Source organism: Pocillopora verrucosa, chromosome 6 (assembly GCF_036669915.1).
Source record: "Pocillopora verrucosa isolate sample1 chromosome 6, ASM3666991v2, whole genome shotgun sequence".
Classification (NCBI taxonomy): Eukaryota; Metazoa; Cnidaria; class Anthozoa; order Scleractinia; family Pocilloporidae; genus Pocillopora; species Pocillopora verrucosa.
Genome location: NC_089317.1, coordinates 23,186,992 through 23,207,186, shown reverse-complemented (window position 1 = coordinate 23,207,186; position 20,195 = coordinate 23,186,992). Strand labels below are relative to the sequence as shown.

Sequence of the window (20,195 nt, the reverse complement as noted above, 5' to 3'; positions counted from 1 at the left end):
AGGTTAGCATATTAAAGCGCGAGAGAAAGTGTTCTGATTTAGTTTACTTTCATTTATCCGAGTTATTCTGTGCTGTATTACCACGTGTGAATCTTGTACCTTAGATATGGATGAATGCGCCGCAGGGTTTCATAACTGCCACAGAGACGCGATCTGTGAAAACACCGCAGGGTCGTTTAGATGCAAGTGCAAGCCAGGCTTCGACTGCACCCACGAAGGCAAGTAAAAGTAATAGTACCGGTAAGAGCTTACTTAAAAGAACCGCATCTGTGGATAAATAAAAACTACGGAAGAATGGAATCTAAACTCGATAAACAACCGCTGTTCGGGAAATGAGCCCGCACTCTTCATTTTGGGCAAAAGGGACTGGACCCTAGAGAGCGGTGAAAGAGTCTCAGACATCTTTTGCTTTTCGCGCCGGTGATTGGCGCTGCTAATCTGGTAACTTGTTTCTTTGTCCCAGAGGTGGTCAGACGAATAAAATCTTTCTTAATAAGCAAATATTTTTTTTATTAGAATGTCTCCACTATGTGACATTGCAAAACGCTGATAGAAAAGCAACATACGTTGCCTCTCAACAACCGTTCTTGTGTGACTATGACCTCGACGCAATGTGGTATCGTTTCGAAGGAGCAGCGGGAACAAAGATGCCTACCACATGTGTAGGACCCAGCAGCTGCGGTGCTACCAGACCAGGTTGGATGAACGGTGCTCATCCCACTGTTGAAGACGGCAGAGTCAACCGGGAAGTTTGCTTCAGGAGTTGGTACGAATGTTGTAAATATACAAAGTCGATTATGGTGAGAAACTGCAGTTCTTTTTATGTTTACCATCTGGATCGCATAGCGACCAACTGTTCCGAAGCCTACTGCGCTACTGACTGAGTCTTACCTGGGATTCCTGCGGCAACCATCTCTTCTGAAGTGTTCTGCACTTGAGACTGAGCTATATTTGGGTTTCCTGCGGTGCCAACTTTACTGGACTGAACAGCACGATTGTTTATAATTCATGTAATTTAAACCGGGTCTTAATTGCATAGTAATACCCGTCCATGTTTTGCAAGACTTTTCTGAAAAGAAAGTCGTTTAATGATTGCTAAGTTTTTGCAGCTTAGTACAGTGGAACTTCGATGTGATGAAATGCCAAGGGACTGGGGAAATTGGTTCGTTATATCGAAAACCTCGATTTAACGAATTTGCGAAAAAACAACCAAAATGTTCGTTATATCGAGGGATGGTTAATAGTTGTTGTTTTGTGTGTTTTTTTCTTTTTATGTGGTGCGACGCCGCACTACCCAGCATTTTATGATCGGAACCATTGCTGTAAATGACATTTGTGCTTTTATGTCTATATGAAGCTACAGTACACTGTTTAGGTTTATACATAGTAACAGCTTGATTTTAAAGCACGGAGGACAAAGCTTAGTGGAAGTCACTGGCAAACGGAAAAAGACAGGAAGGATAAAGGGGATCTGTAGAAGTATCGATAGTATCAGGGTCGGCATTTAGAATGAGCTGTTAACTGTGAAGTTGTTTTTTTATTTTTACAGAATTGAAGGATTTTGATTCTCGTTGATCTATTACGCATTCGTCTTTTGTCACGTGTTGACCTTTGTTCGTTTCATCGGGGTATATTATACGTTTGGGCTTCTGGATTGTGTTCGTTGTAACGAGGATTTCGTTATATCGAGGTTCGCTATATGGAGGTTCTGTACCATACATTTTATTGTAACTTAAGTAGAACTGAAGAGTATCGTTCCTTAAACCGAGGACTTCGTTATGTAGAGGTTTGTTAAATCGAGGTTCTGCTGTACTATACTGTACTGAGTGTGTGATTCTTAACTTGAAAAATATTTTGACAGTATAATGCATAGAAGTTTTCCCTGTGTATTCCTTACTTCAGAATAACGAGTTTTATTACAGCGTAGTAAAGTTTTTAAAGTGTGATTTCTTTTATCTTAGAATATCACATTTTTTCACCTCGGAGTACACTGCGATTTTTCTTGATACTCAACTAATGTTGACTTGACTTGTCCAGTTGTTGTTTTCAAATGGTGGGCAAGATTTCTCTGTAGAAACTATTACTGGATATAGGGGTCTCCATTCAGAAGACTTTTTACGTTGCAAATACTGAAAAGCACACCTCCTTGATTAAAACAACATCAGACACACTAACAGTATCAATACGCCGTACGTAATTGTGTCGCTTCGATTGACGCTGGACGCTGAACTACACGCTGACGCTGAACTAAACAGCGCTACAAAGATATGTGCAACCAAACGTGTTATATTCAGTTAAAAATATCATCCAGAGATAAAAAATATGGTGGGAAGGGATCGAAAGTCACTGGCAAGAGCCAGCGTTGGAGAAGAGGGGTGAGGGGGGCCGGGGAACTGAGGTATAATGAGACACTCAATATCATTACACCTTGAAATTCTAAAATTCTTCCATCAAATAACTACATTTTCTAGAGTTGACTCGTGTCAAAATACAAATTACCAAAAACTCAGGAAGAATGAGATAACTCACTGCATAATGAGATACGTAAATATCGCACAGGTATGTATGCCAGAAAGAAAAGAATGCCATAAATCAGGATAACCAAACACCCCACCCCCTGCGGGGCCTGATAAGCGCATAACTATCGTGCGCTGCGTTATAATCCATTCACCCAGTCAATTATATTCCAGAATTAAGTGCAGTGTGCAAAGATCCCATATCAAAAATTTATCTTTCATAAAGTGTATTCCAGAACTTTCACCAGATTTGATGATTCGACCTTTTAATCTGCACACCTATGTGGGCGACAAGGTACATACAGCACGGATATGGGAACACATGAGTATAAAAGGGATGGGCAGGTCAGTTCGAAGTGAGAGTCACTTTATAATCCTCATCTTGCTCATTAAAAGAAATCCTGGCCCTTCAACTGATGGTACATGTGTTCATTAAATAACCTGAGCTCAAGAATCACGTTACAAAAAAGCTCTTACGTAGCAAGACAGCCGTCGATGTGATCATTTATCTCAACATTTTTCACTTCTTTCGCAAACTTTACGCCACAAATCGGACAAAAAATCTCTTTTTTCTTCGTCTTTTCTGCAGGTTTATTTGTCACTTTCCCAAACGACGATAAAATACTTGACTGTCTCTGTCGTTTATTTGACCGTGATGTCGCTTCAGAGTTAGTTCTCTTCACAGACGTCTTAAGTTGTACGTTCTCTTTTGAGCGGGGCGTGGAAATATGGTGCGCAACGTTTGTACTTCTACCAGGATCAGAAGTGGACGTCCCACTCTCTGAGAAGTCCTCTCCTTTCGACTCCTTTGATACAAAGTAGCCTGATTTTACCTCTTTCATTCTATCATCAGACATTTCCTGTTCGTTAGACATACTTGAATTCGACAGACACGGACTGTTTGTGATCTCATCCTCAATAAAATATGCTCTACATTCTCCTTCATGACGACCTTTATCAACACATGTCTCTTCAACAGGTTCTGTTTCGTTTCCTGTGACCTTGGGTCTTTCCTCCAAAGATTTAGGTTTAAAGAAATTTTTAATTGTAACAAGAGGCGTTGTGGCCTTGCTTAAAGTTCTCGGGTTGATTGGAGATTCCGCTTCTTCATACCCTAAACAGTTATTTGACGTTTCTTTCGAGGAAGCAGCCACATCTAAGATACCACTTCGTTGTTTTTCCTTGGAGAGGAATATTTGAATATTATCTTACATTTACTATGGACTCATAGAAGTCTACCCCAAGACAATAAAGCGCAGAGCTATGCAGATACTGGTTCATACCCAAAGTTTCCGAGGAGTTTCCGAAGCACTACACTCAGATTCATCTTGCGCAGTTTTCTGATTTGTTATCACCAACGAAAATATCATAGCTTTGATTAAAATTAGCCAACGTCAAAAATCGACACTGCAATTATAAATCTTTACAGTTTGACGTCCTGAAGTGATTAACATGTAACTTCTCATTGTGATTCCAATGTTATCCTTTAAACAGGTTATGAGAACAGACATGGTAATTAGCTAATCGGTGTCATCACTAAATTCTCTTGTGTAAATTGAAAGGAAATGTATGGCAGTCAGTTGGGAAATAAACTTACTGGATCTTGCGAGTCAAAGGTTAAAAACAATTTTACTGTGAATTTGAGACACATCCGGCTCCAATGCAATAACACCTAATGCATAATATGACGAATAAAAACTGTTGGGTGGAATTAAAAGAAAATCTCCTGTTATCATTTGTTTTCTTTTTTCAGTAGTGAAAGAATTAATTTCCTGAATCTCATGGAATATCACAGAAGCTCACCATTTAAAATCTTCATTTGAGCTAGCATAGATTTAGAAGCCGACCAAACGAGCATACTACATAATACAGTTCCGCAGAATGACAGGCTTAATGTCAGTAACTGACCAACTGCACACCTACTCCTCCCCTAACCCAACATTAACCCTTACTTGTCATCAGTTGACTGTTGTTGGGTTAGGGGAGGAGTAGGTGCGCAGTTGCTAAGATACTGATTTAGATTTGAATGAAACGTACCAAAATAGCGTCGACTTGTTTTTGCTCTTTCAGGAACAAAGTCACTTCCGGTATAAGTTGCTCTGGGTAACGTAAACCAACGAGCCGCTGACCACTATCCAGTTCGACGCGGACTACTCTCAAAGAGCGATTGTCCTTGCTGCGAGAGTAAGTATAAAGATAGATAAGTCAAGCTAAAGTGTTTCAAAGCTCCTTAGCCTATAACTATTACAAGACCTTATCCAGAATGAGATAAACAAGTCTATAGCCAGGAAGAGATAAGCAAGTCTATCACATGTACTTACCCAAAAGTACTTCAATAAAATCCAGGCAAAGTCATACATAATCATGAGTTGAGAGGAAAAACAAGGGTGAAACATTACACATTAAGCAAAACCAAGACTTAAACCAGGAATCCCACTGAAGTTTTTACCAAAGCACCGAGAAAAAAAATAGCAGATATAGTCGTGCGTCTTTGATTCCTAAAGTGGAGAAATGAACATATAACCAAACATTTACTGTTTGTAGAGTTAATTCAAAATTACTTTACTCACGTGAGTCCCAGTTTATCAGCATGTTTTTCCATAGCCATTTCCAAGGCAGACAGTAGTGGAATAATTCCTCCGCATAGCAAATGGATCTCAGTTATGCGACAACCAGCTTTTAAGTCAATAAAAATAAAATCAATCAATCAATCCGTGGTTCAACCTTGATGAAGTAGCTAGCCAGAAGAGCTAGCCTTGATGAAGTAGCTAGCCAGAAGAGCTGGGCGAGCAAGTCCCTCATAATGTAAAAACTTGTGCATTTCCCTCAAAATGTAAATGTGCACGCGTGAAACATTCTGGCATAGACTATGGTTTATAGTTATCATGGTTCGTTAGACTCACTTTTACAGGACGATCCATTCTTACACCCTAAACCATGGATGCAGTTATTTCTTGTTCTTTCGTGCTGCGATTTCCATCCGGCCTCTGCCAAAGACGAGACAAAAGAAAACTCAGAGCGAAGCAAAGATTTTGTGTTCGCCTGCTGTGCCTGGTTACAAAGTAGAAAACTGAATGAAAGTAGTTTTCTTTTTTGTTATTCACCTGCATCTTGGAGTGAAATCTTTCTATACTTATGTAACAATTCAGTCTTCTCTTCTTCAAATGGCGACCGGCCTGTGTTTGGTCTGCAATTCAAAACGCAACAATCGTACGATTGAATATCAATTGAAATTATTATTGAAGTTATTCAAGAGAATATCAATTGATATTCTCTTGTTTACCGTTTCGCAAGTAAATTCAAAATTTCCCGCACATAGCCTCCTCGCTCCACTTCCACTGCAATTTTAGATGAAATGGTATCTTTCTTTTCTCCCTCTACAAAAGCCGGCCTAACCGAACGCGGCATCCCTGTTCAGTTATTTATTCAATCACATTTTACGCTCTAAAATCTTTAGTGGATGTAGTCAAATTACGTTCTGTGAAATGATTCATTTGACCGAATTTCGTTGGAAAATGCTTTGATTGTGATTTCCTTAATGAAAGCAATGAAAATGAAATTTTACATCCCACCAGACAAAAGGGAACAGGACAGCGATATCTTCCCTTACGACAATAAAAATGATAACAACAAAAGACTGAGAACAGAACAATAAGGAAGACTTCTTTACACGGAGCCCCTCTTCCATCAGTCTTTTTTTATCTGTTATCATTCGAATGCTACCGAACCAGAAAATTACTTAAATATTTAATCCCTGTTTACCTTGTAATGTTAAAAAGATGTGTTGAGGACTCCTTCAGAATCGCTAACAAAAACAGCCGCTGTCCTCTTTGTTCGCGTTTAGAGCAGTAAAAGCCATCCAAGTTATTGGAGCCATGCTCTTGAAACAACTTCACGGCCGTGTCCCAGTCTATCCCACGGTCAACGTTTAGAGTCACGTGCCTTTTGAGAAAAACATACAGAAAGTTTACTAGTTTAACTTTCATGATCTCGATCACAATTCCCATACTTAACAAGATAACAAGTCACGTCTCTGTTCACCACTTACTTCGTTTCCATGACACCTTTTCGGAAGTCGGTAAAAACCGGTTGAGGACTGCGAACCATTGTGATCGAGGACCCAGATACGTCTGTCACGCCTTCATTATACCTATGTAACGTCACGCAACGTTAACAAAATTATTACTCAGGGTGAAAACGTGACTCAGGTAGTGTCTGCAGTACAGTCCATCCACCCAGCGGCGTAAACAAATAAAGTAGATCCAAGACTGTCCTGTGGTGCACTAGACTTACATCTTAAAGTTTTAACGCTGAGTTTTCGTGAATGATACCGCACATAATATCCAAATAAGAGTGCAAAGCAATTGAAGAGTTGTCTTCTTTCTGCTTTACTTTCCTGCCCCTTGATTGGTCTAGAAAACTTGCGCCACCCTCATCAGTGGTAAAATGAAAATCGATAGCGTCTCTATCAGCCAAGTTGTTCCGCGCTTAAGGCTCTGTTCTTGTGGTTTACTTTGAATTCTCAGAAGTTTTTTTATGTTTTTTACTTTTTATGTATTCATTGGACCTTGCGATTTTTTTGGTCTTGATTTTTACGACGCTTAACTGAAATGTACTTTATATTCCACTGTATAAGGTGCCAGTTACGTAAGGTTATCCAGTGTGTATTACTTTCCACGTGATAACATAATAGTGCAGAGTGAATATACAAAATAAACTTTGACTAAAAACTAAGGATGAGCACATATACGTACTGTACCTTCCTTCGCGTTTTGAAGTTTCAATCGTAGCATGTAGACACTCACAGAAATATGAAAACATCTGTAAATAAGAGAGTTTAAAAGTTAAAATCAAAAGATAGGTATTTTAAAATCAGCTTAGGATAAATGCCTGGATTTTTTTAAGACTTTGGATTATTCAGACTAATTAGTCTTGTCCAAAACTTTCTTTAAGGTTTATAGGCTGTAATACTAATTATTTAAACCTGCTAGAAGTTTATCAAATTCAATATTTGTCATCAGGTTCAGGACATCCCGACCTGGGAGTGAATGACAACAAAGTTCATATAATATTTGTGATTTTCTCATTTGATGGTCATTTCAGACATCTTAGAGAAGACTTTTCGATGCCTTTATTCATTCCGGGAGTAAAGAGGTTACATTTAGTTTTGCTGGATGAAAAAATTTAACTTGAGCTTTTGCTGTAAATGCCAACATACATTGGGATGAATCATGAAATTTCACTCTGTCAAAACTTCAGCCGCTTGATAACATTTTTCTGTTTAAAAAGAAAGGCCACTATCTATGCTTACCAAATTCTGTTTTTCAACGCTTAGACCCAAAATACGATTTAAGAATCGTCCAACATCAGTAGCCTCTTTGTCTTTTACAACAAAAGTGGTGTCAGTTAAACCCATGGATATTAGACATTGCTACGACAGGAAAAAAAACAAACACGAAAACACAAGGACAGCGCATGGTTAGAGTGCATTTCCATACAATGACGTAAAAGTAAACGTAAAATAATCACAACGGCCAATAAAAAAAAAAAAAGATGTTTAAGAGGATTCAGATTAATAAACACAAATTGACTTTCGCCAGGCCATCTGTCTTTTTCTTCCCGGCTGCCTGCCTCTCCGTTTGTCCATCTATTTCAGTCTGTCTCTGTATTTCCCTACCAAGAGATATCTATCTCCCCATTTGTCCCTCTTTTCTATTTGTCTCCATCTCTATTTCTGTGTGGTCTCTCTTTGTCTGTCTGTCTGTGTGTGCGTCTATCTGTGTGTCTGTCTGTTTATCTATCTGTCTGTCTGTCTGTTTGTCTGTCAGTCTGTCTTTGCCTAGAGCTACTCTTCTTTTCATCTCAATCATCCCAATCATCCCCAGAAACAATGCGTGGCTCGATAAACGTACCCTGGCTATCGCGTTGAACTCTGTAAATTCATATTTGTCGGGAAGTTGTGCTCCAGTAAGGAGCTTGGATAAAGCCACTCCTGGACAGATGGATTGCTGAGTAAAGAGTATGTGACAATTAAAACACAATGGTAGTAGCAATAACTAACCTAAAAATATTAATCCTATAATTAATAGTGATGAAAGTAAATAATATTTAAAATTCAAAGAGGAATAAACCAAACCACAGAACAACGATCAACGCAGCAACTAAAAGGATCAATTTGTTTACAGCAATCTTTCCAGCATACCAAAGTTATAGACTGGTACATGTTCCTGAGAGCAGATCGGCCATAGGTAGTGTCAAAATTAAACTGAGTCAAGTCGGCACCAGTCGCTGCTCGTCTGTCTCCCTTTGTAAGAGCGCCTGACAGAAAAAAAGCTCACACAGTGAGACTCCGTAATTGTCTATTATCGCAGTAGATTAAAACAAAAAAAGCATTTTTCGACTGACGCCAGGTCTCCATGAGAGTTCGCCAGTGCCCTTTTATACCCACGTGTGACGAAAGGCATTATGGGAGGAAGGTGTCTTGCCCGAAAAGAAAAACAACGGTCATCCTCTCCCCCCTCTGGACAGCTCACACTTAGACCTATCCTTCGGAAATCCAGTGAGAAATCGGTAATCTCCCTCTCCCTCCCTCCCCCTCTCCTTGTAGGAAATATCTAAATTGAAGATTATCTCTCAAAGCAAAAAGTCAGGACCGATGCTCGCTGTAACACTTTTCTGTTCTTTTATCATACTTTACCTAGTGATTGGAGCCTGCGAGCTACAGCCGCTGCAAATCTTCTCTCGCCGCCCAAGTTGGTAGTAACAAGTTTATAGATTGGTCCGCTGAAAAACATTAAACATACGTCTATCGATTGCCTCACCAGACTTGGTGCCTCTCTGGAGCTAGTTTCATGTGAAGTAACGAAAAATATCGCAATGAAAAAATATATCTAAGAATGTACTCTCTCCCGCGTTGTCAGATTTCCAAGAGTTATCTAGCAGTTGCAACATTGTTGGTAAATGCGCTAAAAAGCAACTATAGACGTTGCTATTTTAAAGCCCCCTTAGTAACCTGGCCGTACATGCAAAATTAAACTTTGCCACCCGGCTTTTGGAAGGGCAATTTTACAATACCTTGATTGGTTCGACCGATGTGACCTGCCTAGCTGCTGCACAGCTTTATCAGCGCTCCAAGGCAGCTCAATGGTCACGTGAACACGGCGACGCTGATTGGCAGCTCGGAGATCGGCATGCAACGAGATACCTGTAAACGAAAATTTAACGAAGACACTGAGAATTCTTTACGTTGGTTGAAAGATCACTTTCACAATGGCGCCAATTAAGTACAACTTGCAGAATTCATTTATTTCTCACTTTCATATCATATTTGGAAACCTCAAAGAAGTTTAAACAAAAACAACCCAAATTTCCTTTCCTTCCTTTTCCGTAAAAAAAAGGAGGAAGTTTGCTTTCTCGCTAATTTCATTTACCCAAGAATTTTCCCAATTTCATAATTTTTGCTGATATTCACTCCTGGACATACCTTAATTGACAGGGGACAATCTTATCAACTCTCCTTACCTGTGCTGGCTGCATCTGATATGATGGCCACAAGTTTGGTTCCATTCATGAAGCTGTTTCTCTAAAATATAAAAATAAAATAAGGGTGTAAACTTACACTTCTGTCGAGGGCGTTACAAGAAAGACGAATAGACCACGACAGTCCGGTGATCTTCTGAAACTTTCGTCCTCATTTGGATGATAACCCTATGTTGTTATTGTTGAAAAGACTGAAAAATGTAACCTTAGAAACGAACAAAATGACTGTTAGTTGCGTAGCGAGAAGACGAGATGATTATTTCCCGAGTGTATTTATATTGTATTAAGGACTTCAAGAAGAGTTCATTTATACTCGAGTTAGTGCTAAATTTCTTCCGATCCGGTGAAGTATTGTGAGCAGCGAGACCGTAGTAAATAAAAAAACGTTGTGATAGACTGCCTTCCGACGGCTGTTCCTTTTTTTTTGGTATTTCGTCCAACCAGTTATTAATCATTCTAATCATCAATATCATCATCTTTACTAACAGCATTATCATTATTGCAATTCACCTCAGGAAGCAATCATGACGTTTTGGTCAATGGGAAACTGGGACTAGCTGTTCTCTTACTTCTTGGATATTCAAACTGTCCACGTTACTATTGTCCGACTCTCGAGCCTCGTAATGAGGATGAGGTTGTTTCTCTGTTTTTACCACGCGACCGCGCCTGCCCGTCATTTCTGCGACCTTTTTTGGTCCTCCTAATTGATTTATGAGATCATCTAGAGGACTGGAATAAGAAAGAAATTGTTTGGACGCGTTCACACAATGTAATCAACCTTGAAGTAGGAGAAGCTGGCTTTTCGGGGTTAAAAAGAGACTGGTAAAATTACCCAACATCTTCTTAACCCTTTGCGCCCTAATATCAGTATAAATATTCTCCATACTCTCTCCCATACATTTCCTACCCAACGGATGAGGAGAATTCCTTTCACAATCAAGCTTCTTACAAAAGGATTCTAAGGTCGACGATCATTTCCCTAATTCTCCTGATCAAAATGAATAACTTAACAGTATCACAGAAAGGGGAAAGTAGATCCTGGTCACCATAAGGGTTTTAAGGGTTAATTGAATCAGTGTTGAAAAAATGGTAAACATGACCAGCAAAAATAAAGACAAGATGTCAGTATAAAATGAAAGCAAACAGTAACGAAAGATGAAATCGTTATGTCCCAAGAGTGGGACATTGAAAACAATCTGAATCCCCAACAAGGAATCGAACCCTTAACCGTCAGATTTCGAGTTCCTATGCTTTTTCGTTGAGTTCCGGAGGCCTCGATGGTAAGCCGAACTATTACGAGGTTCCTATGAGTCTTCAGTGGAAACGGCTAGCGTACAAACCTTATTGGAAGATTAATTTTCTTGACAAAAGAGAGTAACAGATCCTTGGCTTGCACACTCCACTTGTCTTCCACAACATTCCCATTCTAAATGAGGCAATAATTCGTATGACAAGAGACCACTGAAGAAGATGTCGTAAATGAGCGGCGTTACAATTTGCGTATCTTCAAATTTCAAAATTTCAAAATTTTTCAATTTTGCCTTTCGTGTCCCTTCACTCGAAAGAAAAACAAACAAACAAACAAACAAACAAACAAACCCAACACCCCAAACTACAATTCAAGCAGGCAAAAAGCGGATGGAGATCTGCACATGGATGTGTAACTAGTAAGATTCAATTTATCAATTTAATCTAACACATTTAATCTTCGAATGAAAAAAATAATAATAAATAAATAATAGAGTAAAGGTGTCGATCTCGGGTATCAAAAATACTCAGAGGTTTGGTGTTAAACTGCTATATCCCTACAAGATAAATGGAATGGTGAGGAATTTCAATTTATAGCTTCAAGTGACAGTAGAGATTAACTCACCGTTTTTGTAACCTTTGTTGGAAAATATTGCATGATAAACCTGGTCAAGATTTCTTCCGTACTGGAAATAAAGTTATTAAGCACGCCACCACCACGTGATATTTCACTCTCTAAACTTGCCTAAAGTACAAAATAAAAAGCAAAAATGAGACGAAACAGTCAGGGAAGCCTCAATTCTGTTCTGGAACACAATAGGAAATGATCGCATTATTACAGTACTCCCGCACTGCATTTTTTTTCTTGCAAATAAAACGTTGAGGTAAGTTTGTAAGGGCTACGTTTAGTACAAAGCAAAGTAATCAACAAAACCAGTACTTGAGGGGTTTTCGGTTGAGCGCCGCGAAACCAAACCATAGTCATTAAAACGGCCACTTAGAGCAAAAGAAAATATTACAGCGGCGTTAGGAACTCAAAGTCAATACAAGCACACGACTTGAAGCGCGGGAAAATGCAAGTGACCAAGTCGCAATTGGTTTTATTTTAGCGTCTGATTGGTTGGGAGAGTGGCGCGAGGTATTTAGACCAATCACAGAGCGTAGTAAAGCAAGTCAATGCAATCTCGGATAACTCGCGACATTCATTTGAAAATTCTCCAATAATAAAGACGTAATATAACTCAGAAATCATACAGACCTCGCCAGTTGTCTGTAGACCAATCACGACACAATAGCCATCCTGTATCGCTTGCTGAACTTCCCGCACAATCTGAGGAACTTTCATACTCATGCTGTGCAAAATGTAAAATAAAAACAATAACAACGGAAACGAAGCTAGTCCAGCATAAAACTAGAATGTTTTTAGTTACAAGTGTCAGGAAATAGTACCGTTGGTTTTCGTTTTTCCTTGGACACGGCTACAAAAACATATCGACCTTTAATGCAAGCTTCCCCTCTACCGAACACAAAAGACTATACAATAAAGTGTTTACTTTTTCGCACCGCGGGGCCATTCACAATCCACAAAAAAGCGCTTTTTCGTGGCATACACTCGACTAACAGTTTTCATAAAAAGGCGGGACCCAGGTGCTAATACCGCGATACACGAAATTCAGTATCCGCCTACCATCACATGGGACAAAGAGGAGTTTACTTTCCGTTTTTCTCGGCTAGTTACCTATGGGTGGTACCCTCCTCCTAAAATTCTAAGTGAAAAAAATAACTAACCCAGGATGAGGTGAAAAGCCCAAGAGTGCCTACAGTATGTAGTTACCCGAAAATAATTTCAAATTTTTTTACCAGAGTTGTTTGTAGAACCGCTGATGACTTGACCAAAATATGGACCACACCCTTGGAGTTGCAGTGTTAGTTCGACCCAGGGCGTATTCCAGTGACTTCTTCAACTCATTCCTTGAATTAAAAAGAAATATAAGAAAAAAAACCAGCACATTACGCATACAGATCTGCGCATAAAAGCACACTAATGGCTAAAGTAAGGACGCGCGCTCAATTATGCCACAATGATCGAAGTGAACTGCGTTTGCAGACCCATTGAAAAGGTGTTTCTTCTCTAAGCAGTTTTTCTCCCAAAATTTTATATTCATCTATGACTTTTAAAATAATTAGGAAAGTATTGTATTCAAAAAAAAAAATTTTTAAAAAATAGTAAAATCTAAGAAGGATAAGTGAGCTTCCTGACACAGGGATCTGGGTCCAAACATGACGAGTAGCAGAGCCCTGGGATTTCTTTTCCTCATCTGGATCTACATGTATGTTATGCAATCTTTGCATCAAGAGTAAAAATTTTAATTGATCACTACTCACCACACATGAACTGCTGTGTCATAGACCTTAACCTGGTCTGGTGTTAATGGTGCCTCTACATTTACAAACTGAAAATAAATAGGAAATTAAAAGCAAGTCATATCAGTTGGTGAGAAATTAATTTTTTTTTTTTTTAATTTTTATAAGTCTTTATACATATAAAAAATAAAGCTGCATAGATGATTTGTGAAAGGGAGTTCATGACATCAAAAATCAAGCAGATTTCAGATAGTTTAGGATCACTCGCTCCATAATACATACAACAGCAAGCAACTTAAGGTTGTTTCATAATTAGGGCTTTGCCAAATTTTGCACTAAAATAAACATCACTAAATAAAAATCAAACTTTTCATTTGCTGCTTCTTTCTTCTTAGTGCAGTAAGTGTAAATATCAAGGTATACCTCAGCTTGTCTGAAACTAAGACCTCTTGACACATACATTCCAGAAGCCTTCATCTCCATGGCTAACATTTCGGCAGCACCTAAAGTAAAATGTCCACACTATCAGGAAATGACAGTTTACAAATACAAAGTAACTGTCAGTTTATTGCATCAATCCCAGAGGCATATATATGTAAGCAATGGCAAATTGTTATAGCAAACTGAAAAATTTAGAAAATTTTTACCCAATCCCCTCTTGGTTATGCTGCCAAGGAAAGTATCAAAGGACTTAAATGCAGTTCCATCTCCCCAAAGGCCAAGTCGCTCCATGAATGCCTGAAAAAAAATTATACCTCTTCATCAATTTTTTCGTTATCAACTCTGATGAACCATCCTTCCCTCTTTTGCTATGTTTAACCCCATACCCCTCCCCTTCCATACAATCATCTTACCTACCCTACCCCACTCTCTAATTCTTTTTTCTCAGCACCAGACCCTCCCCTGGCATTGAAGTCTGAAACCAACCCCAGCTAACTTAATAATTCTTGCAATGCACATCTGCATCATGTTGGTAGATTATTGCAAAGTTAACTACAAAACCCAAGTATGCATAAATAGTGCATACCATATTCTTAACATCTGTGACTCCAGTTGCACTGCAGTACACAACACGAGCTTTTGGAAGGATCCTGTAAACACATTGAATCATGAAATCATAATTTCTAGAATCTACATGTAGCCTAAAGGATGACATGTATGATTAAGAACATTCACACAGAACTTAAGGAGAAAACAGCATATTCTATGTTCCTACTTAAAAAAAAACTGTGATCAATATAATCAACCACGGAATTATATAATTGTAGTACTCAGTAATACACCAAAAACCCTTTTATTAAACAAATTTTTTGGATTCTAAAGTTGCAACATCTACCTCCATATGAAAGATACAATTCAATTTTTCTTTATTTGAATACCTTTGTAAAGTAGTGACAGCCAGAGCTATTTTTGTGCTATTTTCTTCCTTTCCCTATATGAAAAGAAAAAACAGGTGCACTAACTTGCCAATAATCATCCATTTATCCAATAATATCAAAATGGCTCTTAGAGTGCAAATGAGAAAGAAATGCTGTAGGTAAACAGGTGCGTCACACTGCATGACCACCTTAAATATGCATATGTGTAGATGGAGCAAATTACCTGTATCCTGTTCTAAGGTCACTGATAAATAAAAAAGAAATATTTAAAAAAAAAAAATCAAAGATCACCAGGTCAACATTTATCCTATACAAATCACTTACTGGTACAAAATGCTTTGCCTTGTGGCATTCATCAAATATGAGGCATCCACTAAAATGTTCTCCACCACACCAGTCAATCAACTGCTGTAGTCTGCTCTGACGATTGGTACCTGAGGAAATATGACAAACAATTTTCCCTGAATTGATACAATCATGTACAGCATTTGTAATTACAACCATCAGGGGTGATATTATAAAGAGAATCTAGATGCTAATCACTGCTGGGGTGAAAGGGTTGATGACTTACAGATCTGCTTCTCACAACACTATGATAAAAATACCTTTCTGGACAGACGATACCAATGTGGCATAGGTACTAAAAACTACACCTTCTTTAAAATCAGCAGGCAAACCAAATACTCTGAAATATGTAAATATAATACCATGTATAAGAATTTATTTTTCCACAATTTTGTCAAACTCAACAAAACAAAAACTTGATGATCACAATGTTATATAATCAAAATTAAAGAGAGGAATTTCTGCAAAGCACCAGCAGTTTCACATTTTTATTGCTGCCAGAGATGTTAATTACCTTGTCTCTTTGTCCAGCTGTTGACAACCATCAATAACTTTAACATAGCAACCAATGTCTTCTAAATCTCTGCAAAACAAGAGAGCAGAGTATTCTACAATACCTATTTAATATCATAATTTTGAACAGAAGGGACTGGACACTAAACACAGGGTTCCAACAAAAGCCAATTACTGGTGTTCTAACCCTGCCATGGTAAGGGGGGCAAAGCTGCCTATCACATCATCAGTGGCTGCTTATTGAAAAAGTTATTGCAACCCCTGTATACACGTATATGAATAAAGAATCAAGAATGTTCCAGACAACTTTATTAGTAAACAAATATATTTTTTTATCAGTGTTTTAAAACATCCACCAAAGAAATTAAAACATCCGATTGAGATCACTACAAGGGTAAATATTCCAGGAGGGGCCAAAAAAATGGCCTTGAGCTTAGATAAACACCAAATACCATTAACCCTTTCACTCCCAAGATCTGATTGATAATTCTCCCCTCTTGCTACAACACAATACCTTGTTAATTAGTTATGAGAATTTGTTGTCAGATCAAGATAACATCTTCTGCCTGATTAGTGAGTGTATTCTTATTACCTGTTTGTTGGATTATGTATGGATACTTTTGGGAGAAGTTACATGTTAATCAATCCTGGGAGTTAAAGGGTTAATCAACTTCCTTGAGTGACCATGACAAAATTTTTGACGACAAACCTTTGTGCATCTAATCTCAGATCAGTTGAGATGCTAAACCACACATGTTTGCATCTTCCACGTGCAAAGTTGTCCAACAAAATTCCAGAGATCTAGGACAGTAATAAGTTTCAACAACTATGATAATTGACAACATTTTCTAAAGAGAAACAGACCAGAAGCCTAGAGAAAAGAAGAAATGTTCCAAACATGTAGTGAGAAATGTTATATTTGATACTTGTTCTAAACGTGAAGTCATGCAAATTTTTTAATACTTCACATGGCAAAATGGGGTTAAAGGCTGGGGAAGGTGGTTCAATTTAGACATACCAAAGCAAATGATTACCTGTCTTCCTTTGCCAACACCAGCACCATCTCCGATAAAGAAGCCTGCCCTTTGTCCATTGGCAAGGATCATCTGATGTCTCTGACACTAAATACCAGTAAGAGCAATAAACAATACATTTTATCAGCACGGAAAAAGGGAAAAGTTGTTCAATGCAACAGAGGAAGAAACACACAGGAAACACAGCTTTTGTCAAAGTTTTTCCCAGCTTCAAAACAAAAAGCCTTCCAAGCCCTATTTTGATTTCTGGAACATGGCACCTATTTAAATTCTTCAGCTGCTGAGCAAACCCACCTGCTAAATTTCTGTAGTCTTAGCTATTTTTTATTAACAGAATATTTTCCTCACACTTTACCCTCCTATAATTGTTAATAGAAACCCTCTGTCTGATTCTGTAAATGTATGTTACTATTATATTCACTACATAACTGAAAAAAAACCCGGAAGAAATGAACATTTCTGTCTTCAGCTGTGATAGAGAAACAGTAATTTTTTAAGTATACAATCCAAACATAGAATTATACTTCATGTCACAGATATACTTACAGCATATAAAACACCCTCTAGCTGTAAATCACTCAGTTTATCTAGAAAAAGTTAAATGTAAATAATTGTAAGAATCATCTGTTTTCAAATAATGTCTCATACAAAAAAGAAATTGAAATCAAAAGACAGTACCAGTTTTTATCAAATCTTGTGGGAGTGACTCAAACAATCCATACTTGGCCTTTGGTAGCTGCTGAGCCTGACAGGTAGAAGACATTTGAGTATAAGAATGTTAACCAACACTAAGCAAAATAATTGTGGTTCCTCAAATTAAGTGACAAATTAAGGTGCTGGAAATGCAAATTGAGGTTTAATTTCCACACCCTAAAAAAAAAAACTAAATAAACTACTTTGAGTTATTTTGCTAACTAAAGATGGAAAAACACACTTACTGCCAGACAACCAGCTTCTACTATATCTCCTGGATGATTTTGAATATCCTCATGATACAATGAACCACATGTATAGCTAGAGAAGACATCTGCACTGTAAATGACAAATATGCATGAGTGTGAAAATTAAGAAATTGCAAGAAAATGATGTCAACCCTTGAACTCCCCGGAGTTAAAACCAGTAACTTGTATGAATTTAAGAGATCCTTGCAGTTAAGAACACTACTGAACTAGTAGTTGAAAATAGGACCTGCAGTGCAAATATATGAATTGCATATATCTAAAATCATTATTCATCACTTGGATGGTTTATTTGGACCCAACATATTGACCAGCTCCCAGTTGGCTTGTTAACTTAGTTGGTAGAGTGCTGCACCGGTATCGCAGCGGTCATGGGTTCAAATCCTGTGCAGGCCTGAATTTTTTCAGGTCCAATTTTTAACTACTAGTTCAGTAGTGTTCTTAACCGTGAGGATCTCTTAAATTTGTTTCTTCGCTGCAGTGCAAATATTTGAATTTCATATATCTAAAATCATTACTCATAATTTCAATATCTGATCTAGCATATAGGTTGGCAAGCAAGAGTGTGTAATCTTAATATAACACCAAAGTCTTCTTTTCTAATTTACAAGGAAGAACTACCAATGGCATCTTAGGAGTTAAAGGGTTAATTGTAGCAATCTGAAATTTTAGTAAAATTATATCACGCAGTTAAAAAAACTAATATTTTATCCAAATGTTATTTCAAGTTACAACAATGATTTTTAATTGAGTTGTATCCTCGTGTACCGGTACACAAAGGAACGAAACATTAACGAACTGCATCACAACTCCATGTATGGATATGAAAACAATAGGAATTCCCCCGTGTAACGGTACACCAGAACAGCCCCTTTAATCATGACCTCATCCTATGTACTCACACTCAAACATGTCAGTACAACTTATGTCGCAGGAGAACATGATAGGTGCCTAATACAACTAGGTTGACATAGCATATCCAGGATTAAACTGTGAGATCTTTCAAGATTCTAAAATCGTTCCACGTTTCATTACCATAAACTGGAAACATAAAAGCATACATTCGAACCCCTCCCTCCCCCCCCCCCTCCCCTTTTCCCGAACCCCTTCTCAAGACTAAATTTGACCTGCTGCGGAAAGAGAAAAATAGATGTCCTCCCATTCATAACTAGCACTGGCCGATTTTGCGTGAAGCTCGTTCTTACGGTAAACTGTTTCCATAGGCACCCTCTCTTAGTCTCGTTATAGTTTTATCAAGAAGAACGTTAAATTATTTCAACCACGACTTCCAAGGGAGTAAGTAGTCAGCTTACCTCCTACTCTCTGCAACCCCGTGCGCCATTTTGTTGAGCTCTTCATGTTCTTCGCTAGGATTTTCAACACGGTTTATAAATACACGTCGTGGTGCTACAGGTGACTCTGGACTAGAAAACGCCATCAATAACTGATGATCTAGAAATCAGTCCATGAATTCGTTACATACGTGTTCCTCACGAATGTGGTCAATATTTCTACTATCCGGTTCCCGCATTTTTATTTTCCTACCGCTGAACAGCACGGGCGCATACATCAAGACCATGGTGCATTGCCACACGAGCCAATTCTTTTCAATCGGGAGCCCAGCGTCATTTTGGTTCCTTGTCAAGGGTATGATCATCAAATAATAACATAATTATGTCATAATTAAGGTAGGCACGTCATGTATGAGAAATTATTAGGATATAATATGTAAAGTTAGGACATAATATGTAATAACTCCCCACATATGACGTAGCTATGATTATTATTATTATTATTATTTGATTATTTGGCGACCGTACCGCTGACAAGTAGCCGAAATGACCCTGGGCTCGTTGCATTTTCGAGTTTTGTTTCGAAAACAAAAAAACAAAGCGAGTTCAGACCAGTGCTCATGGGAGGAAAGTCGTATAAAAAAAGAGGTAAGGAGATTTAAGTGGTTTGACTTCGGGGTCTTCAGGGAACCGATGGACAAGGTATGGTAAGACTTTTGTTTGGGATAAGTTCCGTTCTGATCGAGTATGGTATTAAAATAGTTTGGCGCGAACTTGTCAAAACCTTTCAATTTCTGAAAACTAACAAAAGGGGCCAGCGCGTAATGAGTAAAGTCAAAGTCCGGAAATGTCCTAATCGTTTTTAGAATGTTAAAAAAAAAATTTTGACCAGTTTCTAGTGCTTGAAGGACTTAACGGTCCTTAGCCTTTGAATGTATGTTTCCTTGTTAAAGGTCATTTGGGCGCAAAAACTAACTGATTACTTCATGACTTAAGAATTTGGGAC

At 38.2% G+C, this 20,195-nt stretch overlaps 1 protein-coding gene across 2 annotated transcripts; it reads right to left on the bottom strand.

Annotated features, from left to right (window-relative positions):
* Positions 1–2,623: 2,623 nt before the first annotated feature.
* LOC136282046 (uncharacterized) lies at positions 2,624–19,414 on the bottom strand. Of its 2 annotated transcripts, XM_066169213.1 has the most exons (33): positions 19,211–19,414; positions 17,877–17,970; positions 17,617–17,683; positions 17,485–17,525; positions 16,939–17,025; positions 16,614–16,705; positions 15,906–15,974; positions 15,652–15,731; positions 15,371–15,480; positions 15,047–15,099; positions 14,695–14,758; positions 14,315–14,405; positions 14,091–14,170; positions 13,689–13,756; positions 13,164–13,274; positions 12,562–12,655; positions 11,929–12,048; positions 11,396–11,481; positions 10,625–10,784; positions 10,038–10,098; positions 9,591–9,720; positions 9,214–9,299; positions 8,719–8,834; positions 8,429–8,524; positions 7,828–7,947; positions 7,276–7,337; positions 6,565–6,666; positions 6,279–6,458; positions 5,621–5,703; positions 5,420–5,503; positions 5,087–5,192; positions 4,554–4,692; positions 2,624–3,697 (listed from the first exon to the last, which is right to left on the bottom strand). In XM_066169213.1, exons 1-33 carry the CDS (start codon positions 19,333–19,335, stop codon positions 2,990–2,992), a joined length of 3,765 nt encoding a protein of 1,254 aa, XP_066025310.1. In that variant the 5' UTR covers positions 19,336–19,414; the 3' UTR covers positions 2,624–2,989. The 2 variants fall into 2 exon arrangements, with proteins under 2 accessions (XP_066025310.1, XP_066025311.1); XM_066169214.1 differs by lacking the exons at positions 16,939–17,025; positions 17,485–17,525; positions 17,617–17,683; positions 17,877–17,970; positions 19,211–19,414 and having other exon boundaries at positions 2,625–3,697; positions 15,906–15,966; positions 16,614–16,674.
* Positions 19,415–20,195: the final 781 nt, after the last annotated feature.